At 37.4% G+C, this 20,177-nt stretch overlaps 1 protein-coding gene across 2 annotated transcripts in view; it reads right to left on the reverse strand.

Moving 5' to 3' along the window:
- Positions 1-20,177, reverse strand: part of dph1 (diphthamide biosynthesis 1) — a 114,409-nt gene that overhangs the window by 24,543 nt on the left and 69,689 nt on the right. For both annotated transcript variants that reach the window (XM_081371277.1, XM_081371278.1), the window contains exons 4-9: positions 19,971-20,092; positions 15,754-15,908; positions 14,161-14,282; positions 10,110-10,178; positions 7,470-7,626; positions 3,621-3,721 (exon numbers count right to left, since the gene is read on the reverse strand). In XM_081371277.1, the coding sequence (XP_081227403.1) occupies positions 3,621-3,721; positions 7,470-7,626; positions 10,110-10,178; positions 14,161-14,282; positions 15,754-15,908; positions 19,971-20,092 (726 nt within the window). The remainder of the gene's footprint in view (positions 1-3,620; positions 3,722-7,469; positions 7,627-10,109; positions 10,179-14,160; positions 14,283-15,753; positions 15,909-19,970; positions 20,093-20,177) is intronic.

The following is a 20,177-nucleotide window of genomic DNA, read 5'->3' on the forward strand; positions in this document are numbered from 1 at the left end:
TCAGTTACATAATGTGATATGTAATATACAGTAGTATAATTTTGATGTGGTATCGTGTCTGTGCTTGTGTGGAAACACGATTCTTTAGTGTGGGCTGGCTCACACAAGCTCTCACAGTTTCTGAGTTTAGCTAAAATCCATGCTCACAGAAAGTGTATATACACTGTTTTGCACCACTGGTCAGATTTTATGTAGGTATCTTGCCCAGTCTGGAACGACCTCCCTGGATGTAAATCACTGCCCAGAGGTTGTCTGCTCTCAAACAAAATGATGGATGCAAGATGCTGATCTGAATTGTGAGAGATAGAACAAACAGGTCACTCTCCCAACATTTCTTTCTAGTATTTCTTTACAAAATGTAACCATGGTTTTATTACAGTAAAAGTGTAGCAACCATGTTTTTTTTGGCGGATTGATTATCGTTTTTATAACCAAGGTTTTACTACAAATACCATGATTAAAAACTATGGTTAATGTAGTAAAACCATGGTTTATTTTCGTAAGGGTTTCTATTGAGATACACCTTCAGGCCTTTGGGCCAATCCTGTTATGCAGAACATTTTCTGCTTTTCTGATACAGACTGATGCCGCCTCTTAAGTGTATGCTGTGCCACATCATTCCTTTCAGCTAATAAAAGAAAAATATAGCAATTTTCTGGTGTTATTTTTTGATTGGTTGGGGCGTTCTACAGCCCCATCAAACTTCTCAACACAGCCCGCCTCAGACTGTTTTTAATCAAAGGACAAATCATGAAAAAAAAAACCACTATCCGTGACAAAATTCTGATTGGGTGGGCAAGGCAGACGATTGGGTGTTTGAAAATGTTTGAAAAACATTTTAAAAATCTTCCTGACCCCAAACTTTTGAATGGTAGTGTATGTCTTTTAAGTCATGTCAAAAATATGAAATATCTTTTTTTTATTATTAAAAAGGAATATCTATTAAAAAGAATATCTATTTTTTAAGCACTATCAAAAGTACAATATGTTATCTGTCAAAATTTAAATATAATATATATAATAAAATGTAGGTTTTTCCTGAGGTATCAGTCTGTCTTAACATCCTATCCTGTAAAAAAATTCAGTATTCAAAGTATACCATCAAAATCTCATAAGACAATCCTTATGTAATGTCTTTATTAACAAGCTCTTTATTTCCATCCTGTCAGGCATCCTGCTAAATTTCTAGACAATGAGTAAATAAGTTACTTATTACATTTAAAGTGTATCATCGTGTCAACACTATGTTTCTGAATATCTGGTCTACCATTTAATATACTTCCACATATTACAAAACAGTCATATTCATTTTTCAGAAGTTAAATATTTCAAAAGGCACTGTATAACAGAAATTACCCTCCGAGCAGACGTCAAACACTTCACACCAGCCAAAAGATCCACAAACACCTCAGAGTATTAAAGTTGAATTCTATTTTCAAGTGCTGCGGTCTGCTGGTTTAGCCTCCACATTTCCAGGCTCAACAGCACCACAAACGGCCTCCTCCACGCTATAAAACACCCGACTGCCTTGAATTAGGTATTACTGCTGCACAGTTTGACAACAATCATAGCTGTTGATTATTTCCCTTGATATTCTAATTGATGAATGGAATTGACATTAAAATTACTTTGTTTCCCATCTCATTGTAATCAACAAAGCTGTCTAGACACAGTGAACGCTTTGCTGACTATAACGGGTGCCTTCAAGTTTTGTTGCATCATTCACTTTTCGTGTATATTGGGCTGAAAGCAAGCAGACTGAATGTAGTGAATCAGTTACAAAATGTTTTGATGGCGATTACCACTTTGCTTCATAGCTTTTTGACTCTAGCGTTCATTTTCGTGTGCCACCACAAACAGAAGTGAAAACCTCGTTCATTTTTAACTTCTTGTAATTGCGCACAGTGGACATGTGTGTGATTCATTAATTTGTCAATTAATTGTGCAGCCCTACCAGGCATCATATTTAGGTCCACTTCTGTCTAGTCTGGTAATTCAATGCTGGAGATTTCGATTAACCTTCTCATTACAGTGATGGCTGCTGGCAGACTGGAGCTTCATTCCTTATCTTCTTCAGGACGTCATATACATTCAGTGCAGCATTAATCAACACTCATGTTACACACTGAAATGTCTTCCTCTGCTCAGATCCTCATATTTCTGCCAAGATGACACCAATCCGCAGCAGTCATGGCACAAGCGACAGACATTAATGGAGGAAATGAGAGGAGGAGAGATAGAGGTGTAATATTCCTCTGGTCATGGTTATGCTTCGATTGCATATGGGGTGTCAATCATGTGGCGTGAGAGCGGCACGATTGATGGGGGCGGTTGATCTTTTCTCTCTCTAGGAGTTGTTTCACTCTCGTTTCATTTTTAACAGCCTCAACACCTTCCTCCACCACCCCCTCATTCTCTCTCAGACCTTTCTGTCCCTCGTTCACCCACTCCTTCATTTTAGGGAGGCTATCTTGCCCTCTCCAATCCCCAGAGGCAGAGGGCAGGCAGTGGGGGCTAGGAGGGTACAATGGAGGGCTTCCTCGAAAAAAAGAGTCAACATGGACACGTTCCATGTTCAAACTATTAAAGTTTTACATCTAAAAAAAAAAAAAAAAAAGTTTTTTAAGTGGTTCTGATTCCCTAAAGGTCAATTTGGCTTCAGTACAAATAAAAGCTAATAATTCAGTTCGGGAAACATTTATGGAGTCTTTATAAGATCAAACCAACTATTTCTCACACACAAAATAAATGCTCCTTTATACATAAAAATGTATACTGTAGTGTACTATTATACTGATTTTATATTTTAAGAATTGGATCCATTGCAAGGTGATCAGCATATTTCTTGGGATCAGTTTTATAATCAACATTTTAATTAATTGAATTAATTAAAAGATTTCTTTCTTCTGTGCAACACAAAAGAAGATATTCTGAAAAAGTTTTTTTTTAATTTTTTATGTCTATTTAATGAAAGTCAATGGCGTCCAATTCTGTTTTGGACCCCATTGACTTTCATTATACAGACAAAAACAGTTCCACAGAAGAAAAAAAAAAAGGAATATTTTAATTAATTTTGTTATTTTATATTAACAGTGTTAGATTATTATAATTTAATAAATGAAATGTATATATGAATGTTTTATGAAAACATTTTTTTTTAATTAAGTTTGCATTCATTCCCATTACTTTTTAAAGCCTGCAAATGACAATTTTAAAATTCTCTGATATTTCCAGGTTTCCCATGACCATGGGAAACCTCTATCGCACTGGCCTGTGAAACATCAACAAAAATTACTTACAGCATTTTGTACATATACTGAAACAGAAGGCCCATACAAAACTCCTTTGTTCCACAGAACTTCAATAATCTCAAAGCCCACCACACAAAGCAATAAGACATATGCCACAGAGGAGCTCCTCACTAACAAAACCTTTGACCCTGTCTAACATATTTGTCAGTGATATTTCTACTGGCCCTCGCCTTGTCCTCAGGGTATGCTGAAACTCAGATGAATGTGTGCACCTTATGGAGGAGCTTCTTAATCTGATGCACAGGAGCGAATGTTTAATTGTGTGAAATGGAGAGCATGAGTGTGCATGTAGATGGGGGAGAGACTCACGCGTCCACGTCTGCCAGGAGCTCCAGCTTGCCGGGGAAGATCTCGGACAGGAGCACACGCGTGAACGAACGGCCTAAAGACTCCAAACGAGACTCTAAGTGCTAGAGAGAGAGAGAGAGAGAGAGAGAGAGAGAGAGAGAGAGAGAGAGAGAGAGAGAGAGAGAGAGAGAGAGAGAGAGAGAGAGAGAGAGAGAGAGAGAGAGAGAGAGAGAGAGAGAGAGAGAGAGAGAGAGAGAGAGAGAGAGAGAGAGAGAGAGAGAGAGAGAGAGAGAGAGAGAGAGAGAGAGAGGGGGAGAATACTGATTGTTACACATATTTACATAAAAACAACACCATTTCATGCACAGAGCTCAAGGTCAGCGAGAACAGCCCACATCAAGCATTGAAGGAGGAAAGAGAACAGAAAATCATTACAACCAAGTATTCCCAAATTTCCTGAAAAACAAGAAAACCACTTCCTATCGCCTAATGAGAAATCTTCACAGGACCGCTGATGCTGAACGTGTGTAAACAGCTTGTGTAAACCCTTTAGTAACCACCATCAGATCTGTGTTGCTAACATCAATGGCCTGTTTAGCTTGAAATTTTTTCCATTAATGTGGGGCCTTGTTTTGCTGCCTTGATTTATTAGTGATTGATTTATACTTATTTATTTTGTCTGCGCAAAAACCTGAACTCCACTGAACACCTTTAAGATGAATCGGAATTAGGGATGCACAATATACTGGTACCATAATAGTTATCAATCATTTTTATTTATTTACATAGGATTGTATATTTAACATTTCATGCTCCCCTCTATTTTTACATTTAAATGATCTAACACCTGCTTAAAGTTTATCTTTAAAAACACTAATAATTAACACCGTTAAATGTAATCTCAAAATGAATATTCATTTTTAATACTGTACTGAATTACAACTTTGTGATATCTAAATTCACTTGTAGAGTTCTATAGAAATAGAATTTTATCAAGTAATAAGAATTTTCTATTTTAATTATCCAGCGTAGCGTCAGTTCTGGCAGGTCACATTAGTCAAGCTCGCATCAGCTGACTCTCAGCTGATTCACGTCTACCTCTAGGAATACGACGCCTATCACTGTATACATATATAAGCTCCTTCAGTATTATCAGCAGCTATCGCGTTTCTCAGGAGCTAATTACCCTCCTCCCTCCCCAGCTCCTCCTCTCGTCAGTCAGTATGGCATTCTGATTCCCCTTGAATCAGAATAAATTCTCGAATGTTGTACTTTAAAATCTTGAATTAATGATATCTGCAATACATTAATGTCGGTTCTGTTCTGTTTACCCTAAGGGGGGGTTATTGCTGCTCTCCCTGCTCTTATACATGCTAGGCTGCATGGATGCGCAGGGAGTTCTCGCCCAGAACGGAACCGTACCGCCAATCCTAACTATGGTAAATGTCAATCGTATTTGACGATAGTGGTCCTGACAGAAATCAATAAATTATCAGTATCAGACAGAATTCTAATATTGATGCATCTCGAAATTGAGTGTATTAGGAGTGTTTTCTGGCTCTCCTAGTCATTACAAAATAAACATTTATGACATTTCATAGACAGTAGGACACATTGAGGTGATTTATCACTGAACATTTCTCAGCCCATATGATCTGATCATGATCCAGCTTAATTTTAGCCTAAGCCTGCACAGAGCACTGCTGTCCTGTTTAAAAGACCTGTCTTATCGGACTCTCTGCTAAAAATGATATCGAGATGATTCACTGTCTTGCAGTTTGTCACGCAAAGACATTTTCCCATGTCCATTCAATTTCTACTTTGGCGTCACTAAGATAATGTCACAGCTGAACTAAAGACTGGGGCGAGATAGAGCACTCGCAAGAAAAAGAGATAAATGGGATAAAATGTTTATGCTTAATTTGGCATATGTAGGAAGCCAATGAAAATTCTCACCAAAGTGATAATCCATTTTTTTTTTGTCATGGCTGATAACTGAAAATATACAGTATGAAATATGACTATTCATTTTGCTAAATCCAATATCAAAAGACAATAAAAAAACTAGTATCAAAATAACCAGAGTGGTCCCAATATATTTTCCTCATTTTTCTCAGCTACAAATAATTAAGGTAAAATAGAATGCAGCATGTTAGTGTTTTTCATATTATGCAAAATCATGCATATATCCTTTCATTGCCAGTTTGCAGAAACATTTAAGTGAAAAAAGTGTCAAAAGTCAAAGCATGAAAAAAGTCAGAAGAATATAATCAAATTTATTCCGTGTGAATAATTTACACTTTCACAGATCTCTTGTAGTTCCATTTTACATACATAGGAAGTCTATGACTTCATAGGAAAACTTGTTTCTAAATTGAGTAAATTACTGACAAGTACAAAGAGTGGCAAAATAAATAAACACTTCACCTCTAATTTTAAAACAACAGAAGTCATAGCCCAACTACAATAAATCTGAGTGTATATATAAAGACATGCTAATACACCTTTCATTTGTTCATTAACCATCAATGCTAATTCATTCCCCAGAGATTGGCAGCAGGAACGTGAATAACAACACAATTCTTGCTCACTTCAGGATAAAGTGATGCATTACCAGACTCTCCCCACACACTTTGAAGTGTGAAACCCAGTGGACCACAAATATTACCAGCAAAAACCTCCAGACATCAGTGAGGAGGCATTCAGGTGAACGGGCGGCTTCAAAGCACAACCATGAAAAAATAAATAAATAAAAGAAAAAAAGGGAAGGGAGGGAGGGGAAGTAGACTTCGCTCCTCTTCTCCAAACACATTTTATAAAATTACTTCACTGTTAATCTAGTATGTTTAATATGAAAAATACAGAATATGCGGGGATGTTACATAAACCCAGAGACATTTCTTAGATAAATTCACTTGATTTAATCCTCTTTTCACCAGAATCAGATTTTCAAATTCAGATGTGCTTTTCTGTAGTACTTTCTGAACAGTGGTTCTCAAATAGCTTTGCTAAAGGACCTAGATTTTACAAAATCTGATGACCAAATATAGTACTATAAATGTCTTTAAATAAATAAATAATTGTATTAAATGTATTTTTGTATTTATTATTATTAATATATTACCATGAAAAAAATCTGATTTGCTTTTATTAAATTACAAATGAATTTGCATCATAATAGATTTTGACTTCAACAACAACAAAAGATATGGGATGAGTTTTCTTCTCCCCAAAATTCTAAAGCTCCTGACTAAGCACAATTATAGGTTTACTTGCATTTAATAATTTCCATTTAGCACTGTTTAAGCAGTGTGTACAACCCTGTCAGAACAGACCTACGGCTTATTTTAGGTTGCGACCCACCAGTTGAGAACCGCTGATCTAAAATGCACTCTGACAGGAAAAAGGCATGAGCGTCAGGATAAAAAAAAAAACAAAAAAAAAAACATTTGATGAGAACTACAGACATCACTGCCAGAATCACCATCCACTGTTTGTCTAGGTGTGGAATTCATCTCACTCGTCTTCTCTATGCATACCAATTAAAAAAGGATGAGACAAGAAAGGGAGAAAAAAAGTGCCAAAACAAAGCCAAATCCAAATACATACAAATGAACAGATGACAAGAGGCAGAGAACAAAGAGAGGAGGATTTGAAGGAGAAGAAGAAGAGGAAGAAGAGAGGGAGGCGACCTGCCCCTCCAAAAAAAATCGATTAATGCCCCTGGTGAACTCTCCTCTCGGCCAAATGCCGCAGGCTATGTGTGCGTTTCGTTCAGCGCAGGTGCAAGACTGAACTGAGCAAGGAAGATAGACATTTTTACACTAACAGAAAACATATTGCATGACAAAGGGTAGCAGATGGTCTTACCTCCAAAATTTTGGGGTTTCCCTGTCTGCCAAGGGTGCCTAGTATGAGGCCCCATCTCTGGGCCGAGCTAGCTCTCTCTATGGCCTGCAGTCTGGTGGCCCGCATTGCCTCATGGTCATAATACTCTCGAGAAAACACTTTATTGTATGGGTCATACCTGCAGATATGGAGGACAACACATTATTTACAAACAATAAACCCCCCCCCCCCCAAAAAAAAAAAGAAAAAGAAAAGAAAAGAAAAGAAAGAATAACTAGATTCTTAAATTTTCTGAAGAAAGTTGCAAAACTCTCCACCATGACAGTTGTATGTTGCTATTTAGTTGCTATGACATTTTGGCCTTGAATCCTTAATTCAATGTAAGTCTATGGGTTTTATTTCCCATTTTATCGTCCGCCAGGCGAACGTGCAATAAAAAAATACAAAAACAAATACAATATTAAGTTACCTGTAACTAAAGATAAATTTAAAGTTCAGCTAAATGTTCCATTGTCCTTCCACATTAAAATTTTTTCATTCAAATTAAACTTTAACATAAAACAATTTGATTCAACATCAATAACAATTATATCATTGTAATAATTTTATTATATTATATAATTTTTGTGTCCCAGCTGAGACTGTATTGTGGGTCATTCCGTGTCAAATCAACCAAATTTCGGAAACTTTCCAGGCTCAAATTGCTTATTTTGGAAAGACAAAGAAAATAGTGATGAAACTATTAATACACTATTTTGTAGAGGGGTGTCAAAATGACAACTTACAGGGGGTAAAAATGACTTTAGAAAGATGGCAGCATCATGATTTTATTTCCACACAGAGATTGGTAGGTATGTTAGTTAAATATGTTGACTTTAGCAATTGTTGTTTCATTATATGCCAACAGTGAAAGTTAAAAAATGGGAAAAAATACTTCTTGTGTTTTTTGCCCCAAGTTTGCATGTCTGTAACTCAAGAATCATTAAAGATACCTTAACATCCTTTTAGATTGATAGGTATGTTATATGCAATTGTTTTGATGGAGGGAAACAAGATACATTTCTAGTTTCAATATTATTTATTCTTCAGACATTCCACTTTAAATGCAATAAGTATGTGCAAAGTGAACCACATTTGTTTTTTGACCATTGAAAATGGGTAAAATACAACAAATTGAACACGGAGACGCATTGAGATCCCCATTTCTATGGGATTGAACCATACAGGGCCTTGACAATGAAGCTTCCAAAAGAAAAGTTTATTAAGAATTAGAATCAATTATCTATTAAGGATATTAATATATCTTTAATACTTTTAGAGTTGCAGGCATGACAACTTTGGAAAAATAATATTTATGTCACTCAAACAGGTATGTTCAATGCAATTGTGCTGATAGAAAAAAAACAAGATACATTACTAGTTTAAAAATTATTTGTTGTTCAAATATTCCTCTTTAAAAGTAAAAAAAAAAAAAAAACTGTATGCAAAGCATTTGGTTTTTGACCACTGAAAATGTGAACAATTGACCAATTTACTCATGGAGATGCATTAAGATCTCCATATCTCGGTGAATTAATCATATAGGGCCTTTAAAATGAAGATACCAAAATAAAAGTTTATTAAGAACCAGAATCTAAAAGGATATTACGGTATGTTAAATAATTCTTGAGTGACAGACATGTAAACTTGGCGCAAAAAAAACACAAGAAGTGCTTTTTCCCATTTCCCACTAAAAGACCTACCAATCTCTGAGTAAAAATAACATAATGATGCTGCCATTTTTTTAAAGTAATTTTTACCCCCTGTAAGTTGTCTCTAGCCTGGATTCCAGCCGAACTTAGCCCCGCCCACAACATTTGAGGTTGGGAAGTTCGGTCTGGACTCCGTTGTGGAGCAACTATGCTCGAACCAGAGCTGTTCGGACCAATCAAATTGTCAGGGCGGGTTTTATACGATGATGGACAGATGATCAACAGTAACGTAATCATCCACGTCACCAAAGAGCGCTTGGGTTGAATTCGTTTACAACAAAGATGACTGCTGCTGGAGAACTGAGATGTGTAGATTCCGCCATCGTGTCTGTTATAGAAGATATCGACAGCACATTAATGTTAAAAGAGGAACAGAGAACTGCGATCAAGGCATTTGTCGATTGGAAAGACGAATGAAGAACATACATCACTTACTCCATTGCTCTGATTGGTTGTAGGTTTATCCAATTGAGTACAGAGGCATTTTCTTTCCTGGTTCTGTTGAAACATGCCCCTTAATTACAGCCCAATGGAGCAGTATCAGACTCATATTCTGACTAGAATCTGAGTATGACGACGTCAGGCTAAGTTGTCTCCAAATCTCAGGTGAAAATTGTCATTTTGACACAAAATAGTATATTACTCAGTAAATATACATCCATGACATTTAATATTTTGGCTTTCTTCTTCATTTATGTATTTCTTTCACCAGACCAAATATGATCTGAACCAAAAATTTTAGCCGGGGACATCTAGTTGAGTTGACACGGAATGACCCTTGTGCATTTTTGTATGGCTGGAACACTGGATTTGTAGATCAAAGCTTAAAGACAATGAGCTGTAGTAATGACGCTTGCTTTAGTAAAAAAAAAACAAAAACAAAAAACAATACAATTGCACATTGGTTTACCTGTAGGCGGGTATCTCTGGGTTGGAAATCATGATGGATTCCAAATGAAACCTTCCATCCCCAAGATAGCTATAGACAGAAACACAACTCTATCAGAGAGAAAGTCTGAGTGGGCAGAAAGAATAAAACTCTGCTAACTCCATTCTCCCTCTGCGATGTGTCTAGGAAAATATAAAGGCCAATGGGTCTCGGCCTAGAGGACTCCAGAGCAGCACCCTTCTAACATTCAGCAAGCATTCAGGGCAAGACCTACTCACTTCGAAGTCACGGCAACATTAACCAGCCGGAGAGCGAGTCATAGCCACGGAGGATGATGGGCTACAATCCAGAAACTCCACAAATAAACCTGTGTGATATGATTAGGTCATGACGCGGACAGCACGCAAACACAACTCAACACACTAATTATACTCGGCTGTGCTGACTGGAGAGGACCTGCCATAGGTAATAGGAGTATAGATTAACCTGGCAAACTTGATGGATGCCCTGGGGAACTCAGTCACAATTAGAAAGGCTAATTAAGACACGTTTATAAAACTCCATGGAACATACTGTGGGTGGGATCCCCCTGGGCCCACCGGAGCAAAGGCTAAACCTGCCATACTTCACTCTCGCACACACACAGTGACAGAAAAACACTCTTTAGCGTTCATTCTCCTTGTCCCTCAAACATAAAAATCCTGTTTTGCTGCCACACTGTCTTGAACCTGCTAAGGAAACTGGATTCAGACAGAAAGCAGTGATGCAAGATATAGTATAAGTTATCGGTCGATATTGAATTTTCTTTATTTACTTATTGTTAGAGATGGTATATCTAAAAGTTTTTTCCATTTTTCCATTTAGATGATCTTTGCCATTATCTAACACTCAAAAAAGTTATTCTTCAAAAACACAAATTATTTATCGACACTGTTAAATGCAATCTTTAGCAAATCACAAAATGAAAATCCATTTTGTGATGCCAAAAAATTTATTACTCAAAAAGATTGATTTTTTTTTTAGACAAACCAGAACAGCATTTAAGTTTTTTATTGGTTAACAGCATTAAAATCAAAATAAATATTGTCTTATCTCTATCGACCTGAATTTGAATATGTATGCATCCCTATTTTCATATTATCATAGCATTACACAACAAATAATCAGAAACAGTGGTTTCCAACCTTTTTGAACCCTAAGACAATATTTGAAAGCTATAATATATTTCTACTGTACTGACAAAGCTGCTTTTTTTCAAACTTATTTACAGAAATTAGGAGTGGCAATATATTGAAATAATGAAATAACTAAATTCCATAATTCCAGGCGCTTCAAGGACTGAATATAGCATCGCGCCGCAACAGCTAGAAGCTGTCTACACTGGACGTGACAAAGTGACCATTGCAAATCCATTTGTTCTTTGTATCAGAAGTAGCGCAAGCACTTTAAGCACAGGGCATCGGTTTACTGTAGGGAATTTGACGTCAGTTTATTGTCGGGAATTTGTCGTGCCGCATCCAGTACAGACACAGCATTACTGATCGTAACGCGTCTGGTGTAGAAACGGTGGAAGGTCTCAATTTTGATCTTTTTAGATTTTAGTTTTAAAACTTGATTTGTCTTATTTAAAAAAAAAAAAAAATTGTAACCCATTTTGTAGCTCATTTGGAAGTGTGCTGAGGCCCCCTGAGGCTTGTGGCTGAGAACCACAAGTTCAAGTGAGCTTATTATATTGAATATTTCATGACTATAAAGCTCATTTCTAGGTAGCATTGGAATTATACGTTGATTCCTTCTATCAGTTGCCATTTCAATTCTTTCCACCAACCATGGAAACAAATATGTGAAATCACAGTGAAATATATATCCATGTCACCATCAAAACTGATGCCTTCCTATGTCCTTACGGTGCGTTCACACGGGGCGTCCGCGTCAACGCTTCCCATTGACTTTGAATGGGTGACGTCAAGCGTTGCCGAAAAGAATTGTGGATCCGTCGGCGGTGCTTCACTGGCGTTGCTCGCGGCAAAAGTTGAGAATTTTTCAACTTCTGCCGCGAGCAACGCCAGTGAAGCGCCGCAGACGGAAGCGTCAGCCAATAGGATCGCTCTATGCAAATACAGTAGCCAGGCGGCAGCTAATCACGTTCATCCTGTTCAAGAGCAGCAAACTGAGGATACATTTTAAATTTCATTGGCTGACGCTGCTATGACCATGGCGTCAGTGCCAAACTTCAGCCACGCCCTCCGTCAAGCGTTGACGCGTACGCCCCGTGTGAACGCACCGTTATACTGTACTACTTGCAAAGGCAGCATTTTTTAGCTGTTGGACACAGTCATTCACCAAAAAATTCCCCCTCCACATATTTTTCGCTTTATATGTTGCTGTAATTAAACACACCAGTTTTCCCTGATTACCACACTCTCTCTTTCAAGGGCCTCTATTACAAATATTGCATTTATGGCGGAGGCATTAAACTCTAAGAGGTTCCCCGGCTCAGCTGTTAATGGTCTAACTTAAACGGCCACAAATTGATGCATTTCACAGAGATGGCACTGCTGAGAATACAAGATTAGAAATGGCCCAATTTACAGTTCTAAAAACTGCTTTTCACAGCACCAACCCATTCACCCACAGTTCAGTTCATTATGCCTTTAACAATGAGATGGTGTTGCCTCTTGTTTCAGAAAAAAAAATCCCAAGTGGAAACCAGAGGTCTGCGTGAAGAACTGTAGCATACGTCAAATTTTATTCAATTTGGGCGATTTATGATCCGCCCAACTCAACAGAGACTTTATGAAGGTGCCAATCGGCCACAGACCTGTGTAATTTTACAACACAAAGCTGTAATCTACTTCTTGTGAGAAAGTCAAGCTCTTTATAAGCTTAATAAGCTGTTAATTATATAGTGGCGATTCGGCTTTGCAATATAACATCACATTACTACACCGTGGGTGTCAGGGAAAGTTTTTAATTTGTAGAGGGTGAGGGCAAAAAGTAAATGGTCTATAAAAGGCTATTTGCATAATAGCCGTGTCATTTTGGGGGTCAGTGACAGGGCCACTTTTGCCTGTCTAAATTTGACAGACCCCCTGATGAAGAGGTGATGGGTGAAAATGAAAGAGAACACACATCAATTCTCTTCCTCTCTCTTCAAACACACACCAACATTCATCAAAGACTGCATGCTGAATTAAGAGGCAGAAAACACAAACACACACAGACATGAGGTTTCCCTCTATCTCACAAGAGCAGAGCTTGCTGCTCATGGCCGCTGTGTGATACAGAGAATAATAGATCACACACATACACATATATATCTGCTGCTTAATGTCTTGTCTCTGTGTTACAACAGCACTTGACACGCTCCTCATTAATGACAGCATGAAACTGCATTCAAAACGCATTTAACTTGTGCAATGTGACATTTCAAATAAAAAAATATGCAGCAGGTAAAAATGTAGGGAGGGTTTTGATGTTATCCATCAAGATATTTTGGAATTTTGACAAGTAGAAAATAATATTATTGGTTAGTATTATTTTTCCTACTCATGAGCTCTTGGTCACATCAGCTGAAAAGGGTTTTTCAAAGGAAGAGAAGGTTATTTTGATGCCTATGAAAAAAAATCTCCCCCTTAGAATAACATGCACTATTAAGTTATAAGTGACATGTGAAGGCCAAGTATGGTGACCCATACATGGAATTTGTCCTCTGCATTTAACTCATCCAAGTTAGTGCATGCACATTAGGAATAGTGAGTAGTAAACACACACACACATTGGGTTTCCATATAAATAATGATTTTTATACTGTACAAACTATATATTCTATCCCCTAACCCTACCCATCACAGAAAACTTTCTGCATTTTCACATTTTCAAAAAACACCACTTAGTATGATTTTTAAGCTGTTTTCCTCAAGGGAACCACCACCAAAGTATTTTTCTTGTATTAATACCCTTGTTGGGACATTTAGTCCCCACAAAGGGTATAGCAGGTCCACACACACACTCAAACTTATTGTTACTAGTACTACACATACTCAAGATGGGCTAGAGTTTTTTTCCTTACATGACAGCATTGACATGCTTGTCCAGACGAGGTGAGGTGCACCCGAGGATCTCCCCTGGAGAGAGTGGTCGACACTGTGGTACCAACACCTCGTAATCTGGCTTTAGCTCTGCACTGGCTGCCTGAGAAGAGAAAAGAAAAGGGATGCTGAGACCAAGGAAGCAACTTTTCCACCAACAAGATGTGTCCAATCTGGAAAAGCTCTTCATGTTTTTACCTTTCCTGATAAGGCAGTTCTGGGCTGAAAAAAAAAAGGCTCCACGTCAACCCCCTAATACCTGTGGGTATTGAACCAGGAACCACTAATGTCAGAGGCCCGAAGGCAGGAAGATATTTGCACCAAATTAAGTTAATGAATGAAATGAAGTCTTATCTTTTCTGGTGAATGAACTGGACAGATTTTGGAAACCTAAGGAACTCCGTATTTAACTTCTTTCTTTTTTTTAACTGTTGTAAAACAGCAATATCATAATCATGCTGAATGTACTGCATATTAGTGAATGTCAGCGCTGCCGTAAAATATTACATGCACTACCATTCAAAAGTTTAGGGTAGGTAAGATTTGTTTAAATGTTCGAAATGTATATGTACTCACTTTTGTTGCCAGCTATTTTGACAATAATGGCTGTGTGTTGAGTTTTTTTCAGTGGACAGTAAATATATAATGCTATACAAGCAGCTCATTGACTACTTTAAAATCTATCCAAGTTTCATTTCTATAGTATTGTCCCTTGAGTAGATGTACTGAAATGCTTGCTAAAATGTAAAGGGTGTACTCACTTTTGTGAGATACTGCATATACATAAGCTCCTAAGACTTGCATCAAAAGCTCTGGACAGGTTTTATTGTAATATAGTTAAATTGGAACATGGTCTGGTTCTAAGAGAAGTTTGCAGATCTAGCTGAGCTCCGGCTCCAGAACGTGCAATGACACCTTTTTCGGTGGAAACGTGGTAGGAGAGACAGATACAATCAGAGACACAGTCATCCAGCACATCTCCCAACACCTACAGGCTTTTCTTTCCAACAAAAAGCAAGCAAAGGAGTTGTGCCAAAAAAAATTAAGGCAAGAAGGCTGCAGTAATGCAACAGGGTGGAGACATTATGGTTAAGATTTTGTTTTTGATGAGCAAAGAGAATAACAAAAATACCCCTCTGACCCCAAGCACCCACCCAGAGCATGGGAACGGGCCTACACACACACGACACGCAGGCCGTGCTATTTACAGAAATAGCGGGTCATTTTTAGGCAGGAGGGTGAAACCGACAGCGAGGAGGAGAGCAAAACAGGAAAAAAAGAGGAAGGGAAGAAAATCTCACACTTATGTAAGGTGCAGTGCTGAGTGCAAAATGCCTTCTGATAATTCCTCTTGCGCAGTTCAAAATAACTTTAACTGCATTTCACACCCACATACACAAACACACACTGTTATAGGAGCAAAAACACACACAAGGGCAGCCGTATGTACTGTCAGAGACCTTGAAGCAGGAAGGTAAGTGATAGAGAGAAAGAGACAGTAAACGAATCAGAGAACATTTTTAACCGCAGGGAATGGTTATCATTGAGTAAGAATCGGGAGGTTCAAAGGTCACCTGCAAAGCAGCCACAAACTGGATGGTGCTGACGAGGGCGAGCGAATGGCCAGGAGGGAAGTTAAACCTGAGCGTCTCCAGGAAGTGGGCAGTGTCAATCTGGATGTCCACAAACACGTACAGCATCTTGATGCCCTCAGTCGAGTCTATAGGGACTGAGGACACAAACAACATTAGCATATGGGGTGGGCGAAATAACCAAAATCTTGTTTCATGGTTTGAGAAACTTTATTTCAAGATAATGATATATCTTGATATAGCTATTTTTATTTAAAAAATTGAAAAAAAAATTGAGTAATCAAGAGTATAACTAAAACACTGAATTGTTGTAAATGTCTTGAAAACTCAGAAAAGTTTGTGTTACTCAGCATACAGATCTACAGATGACAGTAACTGAAGAAAAGAGAAAATCACACAATTGCTATTAATGTCATTCATTTCACACCCCATTTAAAGCAGAGCTGAAAGAGGGAGGCAGGCTTCAGTCTTCTTCCATCTACATTATTTACTGCTGATGGTCATAATTGCTGCTCTTCTTGTAGCATTCTCTTTAAAGCCACTGCTCTAATGGCCATTTCACTGCTATTAGGCAAATGCCACCTTTAGGGAGTGTTTTAAACATGGAACCCATTTAACTATGTAAGAACAGACGACAAGACAGTAAAGAAAGTGGGAAGAGAGGAAGAAAAATTATATTGCTCAAAGCAAGATCAACAGAGGCTTCTCAGTAAGCACACTTTGATAAGACGTCTATGAAAGGGCACATACTCTGGAGAGCATTGCATTTTTTTAAAGGGATAGTTCACTCAAAAAGGAACATTCTGTCTGTGTGTGGGTTTTTGTGTCCATACAATAAAAGTCAATGGTAACCAAAACAGTTAGGTTTTGCAGTAGAAATAAAGTCATAATCAGGGTAAGAAATGATAACAGGATTTTCATATCTAAGTGTCATACCTGTATACAAACATTTTAAAAAGGACAACTGGCGAACATTTAAAATCACAAACGTAACAAAACATTTGCTGAGTGTTGTTCTAACATCAGAGAGGGAACATGTTAGAAACAATGGTAACACTTTACAATAAGGTTCATTGGTTAACTACTTTAGTTAACATGAACAAATAATGAACTCTTCAGCATTTATTAATCTTAGTTAATATTCATTTCAACATTTACTAATACATCATTAAAATCAAAGGTTGTATTTGTTAACATTAGTTAATGCACTGTGAAATAACATGAACAAAGATGAATAAATACAGTAACAAATGTATTGCTCATTGTTAGTTAATGTTAGCAAATACATTAACTAATGTTAACTAATGAACCTTATTGTAAAGTGTTACCGAAACAATTATACTGTCTCTTATTAATTATTCTAAGACAGTATCACATGTATGTTTATGGGGAGGGCAACCCCAGAATGCACTGCAAAATGCTCAGGAAAAGAGGTGAGAGAAATGTTGATTATAAACTTATTTCAAAAAATGTTTGCGTATTGTGTTATGCTTTTAGGCTACATTCACACTTGTCAGTCCAAATCCGATTATTTGTGTATCTGATTGGAATCCACTCTGAACTACGTCTTCTGAGGCAGCGGCAGGCTGGTATGACATTATTCCGTGTTGCCATCTCCGCCAGTCTCAAAACATGATTTTTACAAATCCATTTCATGTGATTCTTTTGCTGTTCACACGACAAAATCTAAATCAGATCAGATTTCAATCGGATATGCACAAAAATCGGATTTGTACTGACAGTCTGAACAAGGCTTTAGAGTACTGTGCTGTTAGCTTAGCAACATGCTAACATCAAACTCTACTGAATTGGATGTCAAGCTTTTTGCTTGCAGGTTGTAAGCTTGTTACCCATGTAGAGCGTCTAAATCTTACAATCATGAGTTTCAACGGTGGTTAGGATGATCCCTTAGAATGCAGCTGCCTATATAGGAAATAAGCAGTGAGGCAGCTAAAAAGGTTTTTAAAACAGAGCTACAAAACAAATGTCATGAACCAAGTTCATGGTTAGTAACTAGAGGAAGTGATGTACTCAGAGAGAGAAAGAAAGAGAGGTGGAAGAGAGATTTTACTGACTGTGGCAATAAAGTTTTATTTTTGCAAAGTTTTGCATTTAAGTGGGGCACTGTCAAAATGCACATATATCCAGGGCTATTTTCATACACACATGAAACACACAAGTGGCAATAACCTCTTCCCGCAGGTGCTAGAAAACAAAGTAAAAAGATGTGAGGGGCCGGAGGGTTGAAGTTAAGTGGAATCGATCCATTTCTCTTATCCAATTAGCACGGCAGACTGAGAGCACTTACTCACTGCAATTACAGCTTTTGTCAATAAGAGTCATGGATTCAGAAACGCTCCATGCCTTTGTCTCCTTTCCTTATCTATGTTTTTGTTTAAGGGCTAACATATAAGCAGATATAATTGAGGAGCTTCATAAAGTTGGAAAAAATTAGAGAATGCACAGGAATGCACGTGCCCAGTCAAATACGCTCAATAATGTTCAAAATGCCAGAGGTCTGCGGCTTTGTGTGTTTATAAAATAAACAGCAATTGCTTTCAATATACACTATAAAAAGTGTATAAATATATGTATATATACAATTAACATTACTCTGTGAATATCCATTAAAAGAGACTAGGAGCAACTTATTCTATCATTAAAGAATATAGATGATATCGAATCAACCTACAGGTAAACTGTAATCATTGACAACATCTTCAGTGACAAAATGAACAATCACTTTTTTCCTGCTTTCTAAGCTTTTTTTTGCTGGTCAAAAAAATATAAGCTTTCTACACCTGCTTTCAAAACCGTCAAAGTCACTCCAGTTAACCTTTGATATTAGAACATTGTTGGTCTCAAGGATATCACTGAAAAGAAACATAAAAAAGCCAAACAAACAGAGCAAAGCAAAAATAAGTGTTATGGCAAGCATATATATATATATATATATATATATATATATATATATATATATATATATATATATATATATATTTTTTTTTTTTTTTTTTTTTTTTTTTTTTGCTGGAGGCTTTGGCCCTCAGATGCAGGATTAATATTCCCTCGGTCGGGTCTGGTATTTGGAAGAGGTGTGATTGTTCTGCTGGAGATATATTGATTTAGCATTTCCTCTACTGTATGTTGTGCTGCTGACGGGCAGCGTGGGGTGAAGGAGCGGCCTCCTCTAAGCTGGCACATCCAGGACTTTCAAAGGACACCCTTAATGCATGTTTACTATTGATCTGCTGAGTACACGTGCAGGCAGGCCAATTCAAAACATCTGCTATCCCTTACACATTACGACTCAGACCGACTACCACACTGAGCTATTGAGAGCAGCTTTGCAAAGCACAAGTAAAATCCATACATCTCAACTTCTCCTTACCACGGCTGACTGTCTCCAACCTTTGCTCTTAGAGACTGCCCTGGAGCTTTCTTGGTCTCTTTCTCATTTTTTTCAAACAAGCAGTTAACCGTCAATGAAAGACTTTGAAACATGCTCACGAGAAACCATAGCAAGGGGAACATGAGACGTATTCCTTTATGGAAAGTAATTTGAGGGCGTGTAGTCTATACATGTTAAAGGAACAGTTATAATACCCAACTATGAAGAATCCAAAGCGGATTCATTTTCTTTCTTCTGTGGAACACAAAAGGAGTTCACACCGCAATTTTCCATCCATACGAGTGATATTTATACATGTACTATTATATTATTTCTTAATATTTTGAATTGGCTTTTATTTTTTATATTTTTTATACCGGTATTTTTAGTTTTCATTTTAGTTTAAACTTGAGTAATTTTGTTATGTGCTTTTGTCATTTTTCTATATAGCTTCAGTTCATATTTGTTTCAGTTATAGTAATTTTAGAGCTTGAAAATTAGAAATGTTACCTTGACAACTAACTGACACAAGTCACTTTCTGAAAACTATTTTAGTAGTTTTAGTTAACAATAGCAATATAATTTTACACAATGAAAGTGAATGTTGACCAGGGCCTGTCAAGAATAACAAAAATGCACCAAAATAAATATAAAAGTTTGCATTCCACAGAAGAAAGCAAGTCATAAGAGTTTGGCAAAAGGGTGAGAAAATAATGAGAGAATATTACATTTTAGGTTAACTACCCCTTTATTTTGCACATGAATAATGATTGTGTGTGTGTGTGTGTGTCTGTGTGCGCATACTCACTGAGGCAACTGTGCCCATAATGCACCATGAAGTCGGCTCCCAGAGCGCGTGCAGTGAAGTCGTCCACGCAGCAGGCCCCATATGTCACATCTCCCATCACCAGAGTGTCCGCCTCTGTGAATCTGACAAACAACAATCAACCAATCAATGACCTTGATCACCACCCTATTGCAATTCAAATCTTTTAGGCCTCAAGTAAAATGACGG

The sequence above is a fragment of the Scardinius erythrophthalmus genome (assembly GCF_964197995.2).
Source record: "Scardinius erythrophthalmus genome assembly, chromosome: 7".
Taxonomy (NCBI): domain Eukaryota; kingdom Metazoa; phylum Chordata; class Actinopteri; order Cypriniformes; family Leuciscidae; genus Scardinius; species Scardinius erythrophthalmus.